Here is a 19,378-nt window from a genome sequence, read left to right on the forward strand (position 1 = left end):
CTCTTCAGGTGACAAGCCGAACTGAATGTGAATGGCAGGCCGCTTCCATGTTTGAAGAAATATTCACCCAGCTATGCACACTTCGAACAACTCATGTTTGGTCTTTTCACGCTATTCTGATCTCACGGCTAGCTTAAGGATCTTCTTCGATATGTCGGTCAGACAGGCAGCTTTTCTGTTCCACCCTAGATCTCCATCTAGTCATTTCTTGTTACTGCCGGGTTTTACTTCAGCGGTACAGATCCACTGTTCTATGGCTCCTTTCATGGTTCAGAAGTGCAAACTCAGCGCTGACAAAAGTGGCGTCTTCAATTGTATCAGACCGTCTTTGCGAAAGCTGTTTACATCACCTTCGCTAGCCAGTGCTATATCTTACTATGTAAATAATAATAATTGTTGAAGCGGCAATGCAATTGGGTCTGGGTCATTAAACTTGTTTGAGCATTTCATTCCAGGTCGTAATGATACCCTACGGGACTATGGTACCCTCCAGGAAGCAATGTCGTCACTATTGCCAAGCTCGTGGTGGTATCTGATATTTGGTCACGATACAAATCCCTTTGCCATCGGTGAGACTTGAACCGCGCGACATTCTACTACGACAGTCTAATGTTCTAATAAACTGCACGAGCCTTACTGCTTCCCCACTCGTTGGCCTATTACCTTTGAACTTCGCCCACTGGCGTCGAGAACTCTTTTTCTGGTTCTCCATTATACCTACTTTGCTAGCAAACGGTTACAACCATTTTTTAAGATATAGAAATCTTTGAAAGAATGTCTTCAGAGTTGACGTGTCCCGAAACCATCCGATTTTTACTCACAAAAGCTACTTCTTCTATTCGCTTTAGTAACGTTACATAATTAAAAAAAGTCGGAAGCCGTTTTCAATTCAATATTGTAGTATTTATACCCATTTTCCTAACTATGGGGGGGGGGGGCTATCCTTTTTCTTTTTTTCCCCAGATAACTTTTCTTGCCGATGAAACGGATTTTATAATTGTGTTCACCAGTATGTCTCCTGATCAATTAGAAAAGCCAGGAGTATTCGTTGCCTTTATGCCTGTTGTTTCTGGGTTTTATAAATTTCCAAACTTTTGGCCACATCTAACTAAGGTTTTAGCTGGCTATTCCTGCTTCCCACTTTCGTTTCATCGATAAAGACATTTAGTTGAATTCCAAAGCTATTCTCTGTCTGAGTTGTTGACCCGGAGTCAATTTGGTGAGCACCTGCCATTGACGCGTCCTTTTCCGTTTGATGATCATTCTGATGATGGTCCAAGTGCTGTATCCATTCAATCACCACGTCTTCCGAGGGAATGGGAAGGGTTAGCATCCCGTGGGTTATATGGTTGAACGTGGCAGCTTTGTGGGTGCGGTTCGAATTGCCGGGGGTAAAACGTTTTGTATCTCCTGGTTTCCTGTAGGCTTCAAGGCCTGAATTCTATTGCATTTCCCTCGACAGCAGATCCAAGAAAGGTGATTGACATTCCTTTTCCATCTTCAGAGTGAACTCGATACTGGGATCCAGTCTATTGAGGATATCGAGCGTATTTTCGATTTCGTTAGTCTTTCAAAACCTTCACATCTGATCGCTGAAGTTAACCTTTTGCTGTTGGACCCTGTAGTCATCTTACACTACCAAGTTAAGGACAAAAGGAGAAACACAATATTTGCCTTATATTTGCCTCTGTTTACTTTCCCTATGATTTTCCGACTCAACTGGTTTAGCGTTCCGAAAATTCAATATGTTTGTTAGTGAAATTGTAAAATCGCTCCTAGCTCAGAGATGCTATTTGATTTCATCATTTGACCTCATTACTATCAACGTAGGATTTGGTTGATTTCACAATTTATACTTTGGAGATGTTAAAGTTGACTAAAGGCCGGTTTACTGTCTTCCCTACTTCCCTACTTAGAATTTAGATTGTTTCGAGCAATGTAATGAGAGCCACTCATAAACTAACTCGGATAAGACTTTGGGGAAATGATGAAGGTGAATGGCCCCCGAGAAGTATTGAAAGAACCGGGTCCATTTCTTGTAATGGCTTCTGATTCTGATGGTCTTCAAGCAAAATCTGTTCCCTTGCGGTCCCTTTCAACTAGTGCCGCATAGCTATTCACCCGATGGAGGCAAGCTGGATAGTTGCTCACTTAAAATTCATATTAAAAAATTCTTTGAGAGTCCTTACAACGAAACCTTTCGACCTTTCGGCTCCTGAAGTAGTCCTACGTTTTTCTGGTTTGTGGTTTCAGCTAGTTCCCTCACAAAATGTAACAGCACACTGGCTTCCACCGTACCAGGTTAAAACCAATCCAGAATCACAGTGGAAGGTCGCAAAGCAAGTTTTACTTCAATGCACGGGGATATCAGCTATGTCCTGTTTAAAGGGAAGTATAATAATCCCCGCAGTCAGGAAGGATAGAACTTCCTGGGGCTGACTGATAAGTCGATTATAATTTATGCCAACCGGTGGACCAATAAAGGTAAACTTTTTGAAATTCTGCCGTCGATCCATACTGGGACCCTCTCAGTTGCTTGTGGTTCGTCGAAATTCCCCAAAAATCGTTCCCTTAATTCTGCCTCAGGAATTTTTGGGATATTATTTAGTGGTTGAGCAAGTAAGTTTGCGAATGCTTTCCAAAAAGGTGAGGGTGCTCTTATTTAATTTGGTAAGTTTCGAAGGAGGAGGAGGATATATCGAAAGAAACAAATTCGAAGGGAATTTTGCCTCATTGGGTAAAATTTTGTTCATTACAAATCACACATATTGTATAATATTTTATCAGTATGTGTGATTCGATTTAAGAGAGCTCATTTAAGGGGGCAGTTATTTCCTGAAATACAGTGTTTGTGAAAACCACCCCTCGAATTTGATCTTTTTCTAAATTCCCTGGGAAACCTTGCAACGAGGTCGTTAGGGTCGACTAATACTCGAAGGTTTTGTCGAAATCGTCCCGCTATTAATAAAATTATAGTATGCCGAAGTCACCACTTTAGTGCAAGACATCATATTCAGAATGTCATCATCGCATTAAAGTCAATTGTGAAGTATACTTTATGCTTATACATATGTTACAAGCTCCCTATATAAAAGAATGAGACCTTTTGTAAACCGCAGAGCTTACTATATCAAACTAGGTTTTCATTTGCTGTTTTTCATCGAGTTCTATGGAACGCTCCAATGTAATTTTTGTTTCAAATTGTTGGCACATCTTTTAAAGCATTTACGATAAGCAGGGTGGGGAAGAAAGCGGGTTCACTCCGGCGTCTATTTAAGGCCTGAGAACAAGCTCTTCTTTGGGGTCCAGAAAAAGTGATTTTAATGAAAACAAGTCGGAATACCGGAAGCTCGCGCTTCGGGTATAAAGGTTTTGTGTTCATCTTATGTGAGAAACTTCAACGCACATTTTCCTGTCCGTATATAGCTACAAATCCAACATAATCCTTCATATTTTTCCAAACTACGAGACATACGTACATATTACAGCCATAGATATCACGCTCACCCTAAACAAACAAACTGCCTATTACCAAATACTGTACAAATATATGCACGCATATAAATTGATCGTACCCATATTTCCGATTTACTTCTTATATCTATCTGAATTAGGCACTACCCGCAAAGTTCATTAGCACGCATATATTATATACCTACATACACACATGTCTGGCTGACAAATAACTAAAAAACTAAAACAAAATAATTCTCTGCAACCCAATTCATAAGAACTCATTTCGTTGTGGTATTGATGAATTGATATGTGATGATGACGTCATGCAGGTTGTAGAGTGCACGAAATTCACAAAAAATTGTAAAGTTTCACCCCCTATAACTTTGTTAATAATAGTTGGATTGTCTTCAAACTTGACCAAACTGTGCACTATGTTCTTAATTACACGGATGCCAAATTTTGTACTTCTGGGATGAACATAAGGGGGGTGCCGGGTACATTTCTAAAATGTGGAAATATACTATTATTAACTTTATTTGTGCAGATATCGGAACCGGATATATTTTGAGGCCTAGATTTCGTAGAGATGCACCACTGTGATTTTTTTCAGATTTTTCGGTTGGATAGGTTCTGAGAACGAGACCTGTTACACTTTTTGTGGGTCATATTTTCAACCCTCATTCCCCTATGTTTCATCTAATATCAAATATTGAACCTGATTCGAAAAGTACTAATTGAGACCTTTCATTTGATACCCTACATGGCTACATTCTGTGAAAAAAAAATTTGCACCCTCCATTCACATGTATGGGGAGCCCCCCCTTAAACTTAACACAAGATGGCGCCACTTACTGCATGTAAAGGGATCACCAGATTACATACTCTCACCAATTTTCGTGACAATCGGTCTAGTCGTTTCCGAATAAATCGGGTGTGACAGACAGACAGACAGACAGACAGACAGACAGACAGACAGACGGACAGACGGACAGACAGACACCGTCTCGATTCTAATAAGGTTTTGTTTCACACAAAACCTTAAAAAGGGAAAATAGGAAAACCTGCGTAACTCTCACCCGACGTGGTGATTCGGAATAGTTTTCACCCGCGTCTGTCTCAAGGGGATTGGGTTTGACAAAGCCAGATGTCATTTTCAATTTAGTTTTTTTATTGCCCTTGCTCATGAGCACTGAACCTAATACATGTGTGTAAATAAAGACGCTGTGTCAGCATTTTATGAGAACAAGAACTTTTTCGGGGTGGCAAGAAATTTGACCAGTTTTGCTAATTGTTTATTCAATGGATTTTCGCTCTGTAAATTGGCTGCTGTAAAATTGTATATAGAAAAAGCTTGAAATTATAAATAGAATCAGAACAAAAGTTCACAACATATCGCGAAAAAATATCTGATGGTATTTTCAAAATACCGGTCATGCTTATTATGCTCCGGGTTTCATTAATAGCGTTAACATCTGATAGAGAGCTTTGCAGGTGCCACTGCTTCTTTGGACCGCAGTATATAAATTTGGCTTCATAAACGCGTAAAACTTATAAGCGTTTTCATTTAAACGCGAAGATAATAGGTAGAAACAAAACACCGCGAATAAATTCCACCTTTTCTTTTCACTATTGCTGTGAGAGGAACTGCATTCTTCTCGAACAGCTTTGTCTGAACGACCACCTCGTCTCTTAGTTTTTTGATAATCATTAAGTTTAGTAGTTTAAGGTCGAACTGACCCAATCATCTCATAACTGGTGGCTCACTTCCACAATCGACTCATTTGCCATTTGTCAAATTGGTTCGTAATAATCGGTTACGAAAAAAGTCACAAAACATGGAAAGCCTAATATAGTAGCAGTAGAAGTTTGACCAATACTATACTACCATATAGGAACACTAAAAGCACACAAGCACACAACAATGTTGATTTTTCGTCGGACTCTATTTGCTTCTCTTTCTATAATATATCCAGGGCAATTTGGATAAAGTCCATGACCCAGTGGGAGAGCAAACAGATGTCATCAGTACAACGGAAGTGTTTCAGGGAAAATATTAATATCCATTGAACTCCTCCACGTCCTCTGGCCAAGGCAGCATGAATAAAGTCATCAATAATGAGAATAAATGATAATAAGATGCTACTCTTGGAGACTCTGGTTTGGACCTCAAAATCCTCTGAGGTCGGAACCCTGTTCAGCACATGACATTTTGTACCACCATATGTCGTTCCGATAATGTCTGTTAATTTCTCCGGAATGCCCCTCCTGCGTAAACCACGCCAGATACATTCCCTGTTCACGCTATCGAAAGCCTTCTCGAAATCGATGAAGAGCAGCTGAAACGAAGCGCCATTGATCTTGACAATGTAGGGGAATCCGCATGCCCTCTGTTGATAAAGCTCTCACGACTTTCTTTGATCCGTTTTAGGATTATTGTTGTTATTATAATTGAGACAACAGCGAGCATGTATATTCTCCACCAATGGGCACACCCGAAACGGGTGCCCGTTCACATTTGTTCTAGGCAACAACATAAGTAAGAAATACACAAGGACTGACAAGAACATTGTCTTGTACAGTGAGAGTTTTTACTCTATGGAACGACGTTTCGACTAGAGACGTTTCTGTAAGCTGAAATAACCGTGTGCGAATTTCATCATCGTAGCTATTATGCGTTGTGATTTCCAACCCTAGATAGTAGAAATTACATACGGTTTGTGATGCTGATGTTACAACCGTATGTTCCGCCTTCCCTTCATTAATGTACCGTCCAAGATCTCGTACCATTCGGTGCTTACTCGATCGAATTTCGATGTCGTAAACATAGGCCAGTAGTTGGATAAACTTAAAAGAGGTGGTACCTCTCGCATTTACTTCAGCATCACGGATCTCTTTCTTCAAGTTAAAAAAAACGCATGACAGGGCACCCCCTTGTCTTAGACTGTTGTTGGTGTTGATATGTGGCCTCGTACATTAGTTCGGGTTAGCCTTAGTTTAGTCGAAATACCCAATTCATGGCCGTGCACAAATTTATACTGGAAACACTATAATAGGTGGCCTTAAAGTCGATGGACAGATGGTGCAACTGATGGACATATTTCAACAGTTCATTTGGCAGACACAGAAAATCCGATCCATTGCTAATTTGCCTAGAGTGAAGAATGTTTGGTATGGGCTAATGATGTTCTGAGCGCATGGGCCTATCCGATCCAGCAAGTTAGCGAAGAATATCTTATAGATGGTATTCAGAAACGTGATACCTCTATAATTGCTGCAGTCTGCGACATCCCCATTTTTATATGTGGTAAAGATCTTGCCTCTTTCCCTGTCATCAGGCATTGATTCGCTGATGTTTCTGGTGTGGGACATCGGCGCCTGGTAACTCATGATTCTTAGGTCGATGAATCGCACGGACTGTTTCTTCCATGGTTTGTGGTGGCAGAAGTTTTCTGTTGTCTTCAGTTGGCGGTACGCCTATATTTTGGTTGTTGAGCAGTTCATCAAATATTAAACTCATCGCCCATACGGTCGGAAACTTGGTTTCTTCCTTCGTTTGAACGGGATGCATAAGGCTTCATCCTACTGACTTGCTGGTAAAACATGCATGCATAGTGCGATCACTTCCTGTACTTTTAGAGTTCACAGACCTGTTGGTTCTCCCAGGCTTTTTTTCAGTCTGGGAAGTTGTTTCTCAACTCGATGAAGTTCGTATAGGCCGATGCGTTTGCCTTGTAATATTACTCGGTATGCGGCAATCTTTGTTTTGTAGGTACTTACAACAACCGTTTTGTGCGACACTGTGAATTGAATAATCCACAGTCCGTTATCATTGTGAGTTATGGGAGCGAGGACAGGATTCGAGGGTTTTTTCTACCGCCTCATCGAAGGTATGCTTCCCCGACTCTGCAATCTCCTCTGTAGGGTCGAGAATGTTAATTAAACTTCTTTACCATATGCAAGACAAATTCACTATTCGTAAAATAAAATTAATGATTTGATGATGCTGTTGAAACTAACTATTTCGCAAATGAATTTAATTTTTTAATATCTGAAATACCATTTGTTGAAAAGTTAACTTTATTTGATAAATAATTAACTTCATTTGTTGAAGCGTTAAAATAATTTGACCAGTAAATATATACCAGTTGTCTAGCAGATGGTATACATCGAAATATTTCTCGTGCGCTGGCTTCAATTGCTGTGTGTGTATCAAAACCGCTTCTTATCTCATTTGGGGTTCATCAAGGAACTCTCACCATTCCTGTTTGTTCTTGTTATGGACACCGTCACACGGGGCATCCAACGTCCATCGCCCTATACACTGCTTTATGCAGTCGATTTTTTCCCAGCGTCTAATAGCAGGAATGATCTCGAGCAACATCGCCTGCCATAAAATAAAAATGCGGTAACAGCAGATTTTATTTTATGGCAGACTAAGAAACCTACTTCTAGCACATGGTTCTTTGGATGGTCACTCTTATATATGGTGCACTGCGTTTTCTCCCGGAAACCGGTCCCTGTCCAGAGCATCTCTTGTAACGCTGTTACATCAACCTTATATTGGGACAGGGTATCGGCTAATTATTCAGCGGCATTCGATTTGAAGCGTACGTCCAATAAAAAAATGCGCAAATCCGCAAGTCCGTGTTTGTTGCCGAGTTTATCTTTGTAATATGCATCCAATAAGAGGCTCCCTTTGTCGTTTCGTAACAAGTTATTTTCCGTGTAGCCTTATCAGCCCTACTGAACCCTCAGCCTGCAGGACCGGTTGGTACAATTTGCCTCACGAAACGTACATCGATCACCACTTGGAGGTGGAGACAGGGTTTGGTAGCGTTGGTGTTGGTTTGGTAGCTGTTTTTTGGTTAAGCAGGTGTTTCCCTGGTTTTATGCTCCACCGTGGGTACCGATTAACTTTTTCGCCCTAGGACCCATACTAGCCTTTGACTATAGCTACAATAGGTTTAGTTGAAATTTGAGAGAGAAGAGAGAAAATGTCCAAAAATGGAATCAAATATACAAGTCTCTGGTATTTATTCGTCCCGCAATAGGGTAAGGTCTTGATTGCCATTTCCGTAACAATAATAACAAGTCTTACGAAACTGTGCTACTCTACAAGAAATTCTATGAATCAAGTGTATCTAAATACGTATACTATATAAACCTTTAATAAATCTTTGGAAATAATCTCTTTCAACAATTCGCCTTCTTGTCCACTTAACCATAAACAATTCCACGTCCAATTTCGACACTTTCCTCTGCGAATAAACAAATACTTTTCATACTATCCAAAGGTACTGTGGAATGGAAACTAAATAAACTAAACAATACAAACCATTAACTCTGAAACCATGTCGAAAGTATCTCTAATTGAATTTATCCGAAACCATTTTGCAGAATGCAAAATATAATATAGCATTTCATGTAATAAATCATCCCTCAACCAATGGAATATTCGGAAAGAGACTCTCGTCTGCATTTGGACGTGCCTAAGCCGCAACATTTCTGGTCGATTCGTTTTCAATTGGATGATATCCTGATAAGAATTAATACAATTCCTATTTCATCTGGATTTATCTAAACCATTTCAGAGTATTTAAAACGTAACAGTCAGTTAAAATGTGCACAGATACGAAAAATCACCATAGAAATGGAAGTGTGTGTATGACGCTGTGCTGGTATAATCGGATTTGTGGCTGGCATAGATAGCGAATTGTTGTGGCTTTCGGTAGACCAATATCCGATACTTTTTTCGCTCTGAAAGTTTGATGTTGGTTCATGTAATTCTCGAGGCCTTGATAATCAGAAGATTTTCAAAATTCATGATCACCAGATGTATGCGAACGTGAAAAACAAGGTAACGTACGATGGCGGTTATTATAAACCGGATTTTCAGATGAGGAAAACTTTCAGAACTTTTAACGTCGTTTATGCTTTGGCAAAAAAGATAATTATTACAACAAAAAATTCTGAAACAATATATGTATATTAATGATGATCGATGAAGCATACTAATGGTTCTCCTAGCAACATGGGAGCCATGTCATTCCACGCACATCACACCTCTAGGAATGTTGCGAAATTTGTATAATTCATCAAATTATCCAATAGGCAACATTCATTTAAAATACGTAATTTTACTGTACAAGATATCACTAATAGAGTTTCGATCAAGTCTATTGTATTACGCCAACTCAAAGTGATTCCCAATGCAATTTATATAACCGAAGTATCTCGCTAGCATTAGATTCGTTTTTATCTGGATATAAAATAGAAGATTAATTTTTGGTATCCAAACCAGATGTTTAGATTCATTTGTTGGTTCTATGGTGTCAGTGGTTAGCTAATTCAAATTGGACAATGCAGACTGCCTAGGGTTGTTTTTGTAATCTTTGATAGTCAGAATGGTGATCAATTTTTGAGTTCTTGTACATGAACTCGATGATTTTACAATACAATAGTAGAAAAGTGCCTTGAAGCTCAAATACATACTCAATTTGAAGGTGTGTTGGCCGAGTTAATTGAAAGTTTGCCTCTCGACCTCTTTGGTTTGGGTACGAATTTCGATTCGTATTTGTGCTGTTTCGCTACTGTATGCGTATCATTTGAACAGCATTAACTTTAGCAAAAATTTCATGCGCTATTCCCTAAGAAGGAAGTACTACAATATTTCTGTCCTGCTTGTCATTTTCTGTGTTAAGGGGGTCATCCCGTGTATCGGATTCGCGGAATCGATTTTTTTTGGCATTAATTGTATCTAGATGTAGTGCAGAATATATTGGCAAAGTGATTTTTTGATATCCGGAGTAGTTCAGAAATTATAGTGTTAAACACGTGATAAGTCACATGCCAGATTTACGTCGATCGCCGTAATAAAGGGCGTATTTATCAGTCCGAAAGATGTTCGAATGACTTCGCTAAAAGGACAAGAATTGAAGCCAAGGCTGTACATGCGTTTTTTGAAGAAACCTAAGGTTTATGGACTAGGTATAGCAGATTAATGGTCAGTTAAGGTTAAGGTTAAAAATCGCATTCTACTTTTTAAGGGGGTCATCCCGTGTGAAAGCCGTTTTTTCGCTTTCTTTATAAATTTTTTGTAAGGAACTGAATAAAGATACAAATACGAATTTTTCACCATATATTTACTAATATCTTGAGCATACATAGTAATTTTTCCAACCCGATAGCACAGTTCGTTATTGAAATACAGAGCAATTTATACACCCATCTCCAAAAAAGGCGTTTTTTCTGCTGCCACGCTAGAGGGCGCTGTGATTATCTTAAAGAAAAAAGTAAACGGCATTTTAACGTACAGACTTAACTAAAGTCCGCAAACTAGGATTATTAAAAAATATTAAAAGCTAAATTTTTGGTGCCGGGTTAAACTTTTTTTGAGAATTTTGGTGTTTTTGAAGGCTTCTTTAATTAATAAAAAAACTACTAAATGAATCGCAATTATCCTAGTTTGCGGACCATAGAAATATTTTCTAAATAAGTCGTGAATATTTCAAAGAATTTGGTTGGATAGATTTTGGGCTATGGTGGCAGCCGATTTTCAATATGCAGTTTCGAGAAAAACGTATTTAAAAAGTAGAATGCGATTTTTAGCCATAAAACCTTAACTGACCATTAATCTGCTATACTTAGTCCAAAAACCTTAGGTTTCTTCGTCATTCGGACCGATAAATACGAACTTTATTACGGCGATCTACATAAATCTGGCATGTGAATTATCACGTGTTTAACACTATAATTTCTGAACGACTCCGACTATCAAAAAATCAATTTGCCCATAAATTCTACAATATATCTAGATACAATTAATACCAACAAAAAAAAATTTGATTCCGCGAATCCGACACACGGGATGACCCCCTTAAATGCGTTTTTCTCGAAACTGCAAGTTGAAAATCTGCTGCCACCATAGCCCAAAATCTATTCAATGAAATGACTTATTCACAATAATTTCTACGGTCCGCACACTAAAATAATTGGGATTCATTCAGTAGTTTTTTTATTTTATTCATTGAAGAAGCGTGGAAAAACACCAAAATTCACAAAAAAAGTTTAAGACGGCACCAAAAATTTAGCTTTTAATATTTTTTAATAATTCTAGTTTGCGGACTGGAGTTAAGTCTGTACATTAAAATGCCGTTTATTTTTTTTCTTTAGGATGATCACAGCACCCTCTAGCGTAGCAGCAGAAAAACATTTTTTTTTGGAGATGGGTGCTTAAATTGCTCTGTAATTCAATAACCAACTATGCGATCGGGCTGGAAAAAGTACTATGCATGCTCAAGATAATAGTAAATCTATGGTGAAAAATTCGTATTTGTATCTTTATCCAGTTCTTCACGAAAAATTTCTAAAAGAAGCCGAAAAAAAACGGCCTTCACACGGGTTAACTCCCTTAATCTATTACAGAAAGTTTCTAATCGTCTGCTGGCTTGTTGGTTTTGGAAATTTTTGGCCTCCAAAAATTTTAGGAAACTGAAGAATTTATGGTATACCTCGACCGAGCCTGTTTGAAGTGTATTTCTTTGTTTTCATGGTAACTGACATTTACTTGTTCTCAATTTGGCAAAAATGTCATCGTTTTTTTCATATCGGCAAACTGGAAAGGGAAGGGTTCTTCAACTTCGCATCCCTTGAGGTCGGTTCGTTGATTTTATTAGTTTCTTTTCTTTTTAATTTTCTCGCATTCAGTTAGGTTTTTTTTTTTCAAAATAGTAGAATTTTATCCGGGAAAAACCTAGGCATAAAAAAATTGACAACACGAAAGAGTAACTGAAATACATATAATAGAAAAATAAAATATTCTATTTCATTGGCTTGGGAATTCTAAGTTTGCCAGAATTATTATGGACTCTCTATGAGCTAGTGATTCCCCATCATAATCAATAAAGTCATAGCCGGTATCCGGTTCAACGCTGCTTTACTCAGAAACTCGCCCGAGATCTACCATTTCAATATCCTTAGCCGCTGCCCGGCGTTCTGGCCTACACTGTCGCTCTATATGAGGCACGGTTTTTTTGTCCTGCCAAGATATTGCCCTTAAAGACTTACTGGGCACGATTATTCTTTATGCATAGGAATTTGGTGACTCGGCCACCGCAGCCTATCGAACTAGTGATTACATCGTGTCATTTGTTTATCTGTCGCAAGCAAACCAGGGGGATTTTTTCCTATAGTTGGTAATTTATTTTTCCCCAAAAATCGAAAGTTTTCAGGAGTCTCGTATAGAATCATTCGCTTAAATTCTCCCGAGGTCCCTTGAGGTTATTAGAGATGTGGGGTTACATATGATATTCCGTTGTGTTGCATAAGTTCTGTGAAAGGGTTAGAACTTCCAATAATTCCACAGGCATCTTTATCTGCACAATCGGCATTGGTATGCATTGATTCATTTTCGGATTATAGGCTATTGGTAAAGCGTAATAAATTAAATCTCTTATTGTTTCGGTAACTTAGGAAAAATTAGAACTTCTGCCATGCCACGAAACAATTGCTTTCCCTAGTGGCGCCTTCTTGTCAACCACGATCGACCTTATGATACCTGTGCATCCTTTCATTTTCCAAGTAGAGATACCTATCTTCACTACATGGAATATGCATCTAACCGTAGAAAATGCTCATCAATTGGTCACCCGTTAGGAACTGAAATGATATTGGTATTGGTTGTCATTGTCAGGATTCGTAGGAACAGCTTTTAGGGGGCGATCGGTAATAAATCATTGGGTGGCATGATAAACGTCGACGAGAGATGAATTTGGTCAGAACCGTGCGGAGAACATTGCTGACAGTTACCTAACGGGCTATTTGCCATGATCATAGTGTTGACAGCTAACAGAGTTAGGTTTTCCCTCAAAGGCGATAAAATTTGGGCTATCAGGAAGCTTCAGGGAACGCGATATATTTTCTGTTACATATGCGAGACAGCTTCCTAAAAATGCTGGACTGTTAAAGTTAGCTCCCTTTCCATTTTTCTGCTCTCTACATTGAGGCAATCTAATTATTTGTATTGATTCAAGCAAATTTAATCCCACCACTGGTTATTTCTGGAAAAGAAGAGTGGATAAAGCGCAAATTAAAACGCTTGACAGCTCGCTTGCGAAAATATGTAGCAAGGGGTAACGTTGATCCGTACTTCTGAGCGGCAAGCCATCCACGACATCGGACTTTGAGTGGAGATTACAATTTTGGGTGCATGAGTTAACTGATGGACACCGGTGCCATCGTGGATCGCTTGCGAACGAATTGTGCGGTAAAACTACTTAATGACGGATGCCATAAAGAGATAAATAATGCATTGACTTCAGGACAGCTGAAGAGACCCAAAAAAAAGCACAGTTTCAGCTGATATATATAACTTTTCGTGATTGATGATCAGGATCAATATGTGGTTGCCCCAATCGTGGAAAAATTACAAGAGAGGCAGAGTCGGTGGTATCGTTATGTAATTCGCGCCAACGAAAATTCACTTGTTTAAAAATGACCAAAAGGCCGGCCAAAACAACGATGGTTTGATGCGCTGGATGATAATTCGACAGCCTTGCGACTGGATCCAGACCAGGCATCTGACAGAGCAAAATGGTGCAAACAATCAAATCCCGGCTTTTGAAAGGGGCAGAGGGTGAAGATGAAGAAAGTGGAATCAGTTTAGTTGTTCGTTATGCCGTCAAAAACGTAGCTGCTAGTTTTTGAAAATTCGAACTAGCGGGAAACCTACACTTTTTTATGTTTCATAGAAAATATTTGGTTTTGAATGAAGTGCTTTAACACACTTCAAGGCCCTGATCCAATATGGATTGTTGTCCCAACGATTATTATTATTATATAGAAAATATTGAAAACAGCAGATAACACCAGTTAACAAACTCACAGAAGTAAGGATGGTGGCTTTAATTGTGTCATTGGTAGTTTTCCATTCTTTAAGGCAGAAAACTTAACATCTAAAGAAGACTTAGATGCTGTGTGGTAATACGTCATTGGGAAACTGCTCCATACGGAGATGAACCCTTATGCTGACAGTAGGAATCATCGAGAAGTCACAAAGTCCCTACACATCGCCAGTCCGTCTCATGGTGAAACCCAGTAAATAACGTTACTGTAAACGATATTTATATTCTATTCCTCACCGACGGCACTTTAAGTCATTCCTGGACTGATAGACAACGCCAGTCCGATGGGGGAATTGGTTGTACGTAAGCGTCCCCTTCCCCATATTCTGATTGCCCCAGTTTCAAATCTCGATGCATCCTAAGTGTTCGTTCTTGTTTTTATGTTGTTCATCAGCTTTGGGCTAATCCCTTGCCCAGCATAAAGCGTGAAAATCAAAAATAGCGAAAATAGCACGAAGAAGAGACACTATAGATGCTCTAATGCAGAGCAGTAGAGAGAATCTGAACCCAGGGTGGTGAAAATTATGTGGTCAAACCTGGGGTGTATATTACACGGTCCTTCTTGTTATTCTTTATCATCTGGAGTCAAATCGTTGACATATGACAATTAAGTTCCTCCAAATCCGACGCTGACAAACCTACCTTGATTTTGCGTCGAAGTCCGCTGGTTCGATATCCTTAGTTGCGCCATCACTTCATCGGAGTTAGGATCTGCCACGACTTTTTTTTCTACCAGAGAGATTGCCCCTATTGTGTTTCAGGTTTCAGCCGTATGCATAGCCTGTCTACCGCAACATATTGCGCTAAATTTCATACATAATTAAACCGACGTGATATCGCGAAATAGATTGAAACTAGCAAGAACATTGCCTTGTACGATAGGAGCTCTGATAAAATGGTGGGACGTTAAGACCGTTGTTAATAGTTATTGAGCTAGCACATTAGTCAGGTTCAGCCTAGTCAGCTTTATTTATTTTGTCAGGATATATAGGCGGCCGTTATGTGGATGAAACTATAGTGTAATTCATGCTCATATTCTAGGCTGATACGTTGATATTTCTGCGACCAGCGCAGAATATAAAGCCATTCGTCTACGTTCTCTTGCAACCAACAACGCAACTAATATCCACTTCGGAAAAAAACACGTTTGATACTCCACATGACTAAATTCAGTGAAAAAAAACCCTCTTTTACGTATATGATGACTTCCAAGTCCGAATTTCATGTCAGTAGGTGCAACCGATTCTGGGAAAGGTTCGTAGGACAGTTGGACAGACATATAGTAATCCGATTTTAATTAGGTTTCGTTTTCTCAACAAAATTTTAAAAAGAATGCTGCAGTTTTTATCGCCAAACATAAGATATACAAGACGTGGAAATTTGATTACACAGACCACTTACGAACCCGAAGTGGATACTTCGGGACCATATAGAAGACAATATGTGGGTCAAGAAAAATGTATAGAGGTGGAGCAAATCCAGCGGTGATAAATTTATTAGTGTGCTGATGTTTCGGTAGTTTTCTTGTGTGTTTCCCCACCATAAACAGTTGGGTAATGCCACATGCTCGCAACCGGGTGCGCGCACACCACTGCACTGCATCATCTACACGATATTAATTCCAAACCTTATGCGCAGAAATTTTCAGCCGCAACTGCCGACGCGGTCCGAGATACGCAATGATCTTTCTGCCCATAAAATTTCGAAGAATGCGCTGGGAATTAAACCTCATATATAGACATGGGTTAACGATTTAATTGGTGGGATAGCCATGCTAACTAATTTACAATGGGCGGAGGTTGGTGCTGGACTTATTTGTAGCTGCTATGCTCCACCAAATCTCACATTGCGTGATTTTGAGGACATGGTCGAAAAATTTGTTCTCAATGCAAGTGGGTGAAGTCTAAGGGTCGTTGAAAACGAGCCCGTGGCCCTTCGATTAGGGAAGTAGAAAAAGTGAATTATGAAGGTGCAGCAATAGCGAGCGGCTCAAAGATGGGTGAATAAAATAAAAAAAGAGTATGCCTATAAGGAACAAGAGAGGATGCGTGAAGAAACTTTGATAAGAATCGAATTGTAAAATAACGACTCAGACCTCCTTCATCTCTAAACATCACGTACTCCATTCTGATGCTGTTCCCGTGGTTATTCCTCTAGCAAGAGAGGGGCAGTAATTGCTTTCATAATCCTTCGAATGCAACGAATGGATAAAGGAAGTAGCTTTCACAACCAAAGTGACAAAGTATCCACCGCGAGTATATGCTCTGCACCAGAAGCCAAAGTTCTTTAAGAAAATTCGGAAACCTTTCGTTGCTTTTCTTTTTTGGGTCTGTCGTAGTCTATCCAATCCAGTCCAAAGTACCCTTCATGAATCCGTAATGGGATGAAATTATCCGCCCTACACCAACCCCAAAACTATTGCACGGCTGCCCTCAATTCATTCATTCCATTATCTCAATTTGCGTTATGAAAGAACTTCCAGCAACCACTACATAAAAGTGGAGGCAAGCTTTAGCAGCAGAGCTGTAAGTAATGATTCAGAATGTGTTCCATTTTTTTTTTGCTCCATGATGGGTACTAATCTGCCTTTTTGTCCTTGGATTTAGGACCGCCTGTACTGTGGTCAATAAAAATACCTAAGGCTTCATCTAGTCATCTAGTCAGTTTATCACTGCTTAAGAGGGTTTTCCTATATGACGCCTACCAGAAATATCGTGTGTTACATAGGAAAACCCCCTTTAGCATCATTCTTTCATTGAGCTTGAATAAGCCTTCGACTATTAAAGGGCAGAAAAGTCTCTTCAAACCTACAAAACTGATATCGCTTCTGAAGATTGTGTGCCACCTAAGCATCCATCCAGATGAAACTAATTAGGTGCAAGCTGCTGATACTTCCTTATATCAACTATATATCATTAGTATCTGTTGTAAAGCAGATTTAGCCGCGTAGATGAAAATAAAATCTGCTAGTACCATCAGGTTGAAAAAAAAAACAAATATATTCGTGAACGATTATTCAGCACGTTCTAATGATCTTTGGAAGATTGTAGTACAATTCTCAGCAAAAAATTTAACACTTTCATCCGGCACAGATCTCAGAGAAATCAACACAATTTGATTAGCTTTTTCGGAATTCAAGCTTCTTCAAAGCAAAAGGGTCTTTCGGCTGGTTGATGAAAAGATCATTATATTTTCTTTCGGTTACTGAGTTCAACTAATAATTTTTCTTATTTCTCTCTTCCCAGCCCAACTGCTTCGGAATGCACTTTTTGGCTCTCAACGTTATCAAGATGGCTCAGCTTCAAACGCCAACAGCGGCGCGTTCTCCCGAAATGTTGGAATCGGCAACTTAGGTGGAATAAGCACGTCTGGAACTCGTTCTCAGTCTGTCACTCGAGAAAATGGAGGAATTGAAATTGACAAAAGTAAATCCATTTCAAAAGGAGTCAACATTGGCAATTTAGGAATTTCCAGCTCCCTTTCGTCATCAAAGTCGTACTCAACAAACGGAGGTCTTGGAGGAGGACTTAGTCATGACGTAAATGTAGGAAAGGTGGGTTTAGAAACGAGTTTATCCACTGATAACTTGCGGAATGGTTTCGGATTGAAGAAAGATAAGAATGGTGGCCTAACATTGGATCTCGGACTATTGGAATTTGATTTGCATAAAAACAAACAAAATCCTGTAGGCGGTTCACAAGCACAAACCAATGCTGGGGCTTTTGCTACTGGAGCTGGAGCTCAAACAAACGCCCAATCCCAATCACAATCAAATGATCGAAAGTTTGGACTGCTCGATATTTCTTCATCAAGATCTAGATCGAAATCTAACGCTGTTTCACAAAATGGTCAGACAGGAGCATACGCTGATGGTCTAGCAAATGCAGCTCAATCTGGGGGCCGAACTCAAGGCCTTTTTGGCCGTTTTAAGAGGCAAGATATTGTCTTTCCAGAAGAATTACATACTACAGAGCGGAGACATGCTGCCGGATTTGGTGGACGTAACAGGGGAGGTGGTGGCGGATTCAAGAGCCCCGGATTTGAACAACAAAGTGCTGCAAATACCCAAACCCAATCAGAGCGCAATAAGCACGGAAACTTCCAAAATAATGCAGCGTCCAGTCAGGGATCAAATTTAGCTCAAGATGGATCCTCGGGACAGTTGAGCAGTGCGAACACCATGCAACAGAATTTTCAGACCGCTGGCCAATCCGGAAATAAAAACAGTGCGCAAAGTCAGAGCTTAAACTTTGATAAAACCAACACAGATGCTTCTTCATCTAACGCCGATACTTCCCATATAATCGGGCATAATTCAGAAACCTTTGAGGCCAATAGCGGTTCAATGTCTCATCAACAAAATCAATTTGGATCAGCCAGCAACTCAGCTCAAACTAACTCGAAGACAATTAATGAGAAGGGAATTCAAGGATCACAGAGCAGCGGTCAAAGTCAGTCCATTTTCACTGGACCAAATGGCGGAAACTCAGCATCTAACAGTGCATCAAATGCCCAATCATCTAAAGGACCCGGATTTTCGAGTAGCTCCGCTTCATCAAGCTCTTCCAGTTTCAGCAATGGACGTGGTGGACAAACTAGTTCGTCGTCATCATCATCATCCGGAACGGCAGGAGGTAACTCATTCAGTTCTGCTGGCAGCAATTCATTTTCGGGCGGTGGCGGTGGATTTGGCCAATTTGATCCATTTGGTGGTAGACACAGACAACCTGGACTTGTTTTCGGTTAATTTCTGTATGAATTGTGGATTTTCAAATAACGTAAATATAAAGGTTTTTTTTTATAAATTGGATTGTGTGGTTTGAATTTTCTTTTCAAAGTTTTTTTTTTTAGTTTGGATATTTAGTAAAAAGTTGCAACCACCTTTGTTCGTCACAAAATTATCAGACCAAAGTAGATTTTGCTGGAATTGAAAACTATTTGTGTGACAAATTTCAATTATTTGAACTGAGTGTTTGCACATGATTACGGAATCAAGATTTGCACAGAGTTTATTTCGGAAC

At 39.5% G+C, this 19,378-nt stretch overlaps 1 protein-coding gene across 1 annotated transcript in view; it reads left to right on the forward strand.

Annotated features, from left to right (window-relative positions):
- LOC119657574 (uncharacterized protein DDB_G0271670) overlaps positions 1-19,167 on the forward strand; it is a 29,606-nt gene extending 10,439 nt beyond the window's left edge. Inside the window, exon 2 of the mRNA XM_038064540.1 lies at positions 17,603-19,167. Within this exon, the coding sequence (XP_037920468.1) occupies positions 17,603-19,104 (1,502 nt within the window). The 3' untranslated portion in view covers positions 19,105-19,167. The remainder of the gene's footprint in view (positions 1-17,602) is intronic.
- The last annotated feature ends 211 nt before the right edge of the window (positions 19,168-19,378 follow it).

Source organism: Hermetia illucens, chromosome 5 (assembly GCF_905115235.1).
Source record: "Hermetia illucens chromosome 5, iHerIll2.2.curated.20191125, whole genome shotgun sequence".
NCBI classification, from domain to species: Eukaryota; Metazoa; Arthropoda; class Insecta; order Diptera; family Stratiomyidae; genus Hermetia; species Hermetia illucens.